The sequence below is a fragment of the Nanorana parkeri genome, unplaced genomic scaffold (genome assembly GCF_000935625.1).
Source record: "Nanorana parkeri isolate BGI_ZX_2015 unplaced genomic scaffold, ASM93562v1 scaffold88, whole genome shotgun sequence".
In the NCBI taxonomy this organism is placed as follows: Eukaryota; Metazoa; Chordata; class Amphibia; order Anura; family Dicroglossidae; genus Nanorana; species Nanorana parkeri.
The window spans coordinates 1,244,969-1,245,481 of record NW_017306356.1 but is presented as its reverse complement, the minus strand read 5'-3'; the positions used below and the strand labels follow the sequence as shown (position 1 = coordinate 1,245,481).

The 513-nt window shown below is 42.1% G+C and overlaps 1 protein-coding gene across 1 annotated transcript in view; it reads left to right on the top strand.

The window, feature by feature from the left end:
* The first annotated feature begins 276 nt into the window (after positions 1–276).
* Positions 277–513, top strand: part of PAX5 (paired box 5) — a 205,664-nt gene continuing 205,427 nt past the window's right edge. Inside the window, exon 1 of the mRNA XM_018552425.1 lies at positions 277–330. Within this exon, the coding sequence (XP_018407927.1) occupies positions 285–330 (46 nt within the window). The 5' untranslated portion in view covers positions 277–284. The remainder of the gene's footprint in view (positions 331–513) is intronic.

The following is a 513-nucleotide window of genomic DNA, read 5'->3' as shown; positions in this document are numbered from 1 at the left end:
TGGTGAGTAGAGTCCTTTAGTTCCTTAATCATTTCACGGTTTCTTCGGAGGGCTCTTTTTTTTTTCTTCTTACCTCCCTCTCCTAAAACGTTTAGTTTCAGCTCAGTGATCAGCTGCAAAAAGCACGACAGGGAGCGGAAGGCTTGAATTATTCCAGGCTGCGAGGAGCCCCCTCAGGCCAGAAGAAAGGGGGGAAGAGGGCAGGGAAAAAAAAACTACAACAAAAAAGCTAGAAACTTTTTTTTTTTCACTTTGTCCCCATCAACAAGTCGTGAAAAATCAGAATGGAACTAGACAAAAACTACGCGGCTCCAAGGACTTGCAGAGCAGGTAAGGTGTACCTACCTAAAGTACATTACAGCCAAGAATCATCGTTAGATAAGAATGATAGACAACCTGATTTATGTTGTAACTGCTAGGAGACCAAATATTACCAATAATACAAAGTGTCTAAAGTAGACTGGTGTCCACCAAAAGGGACTGGCTGCTGTATAACTATACAAACACACACAC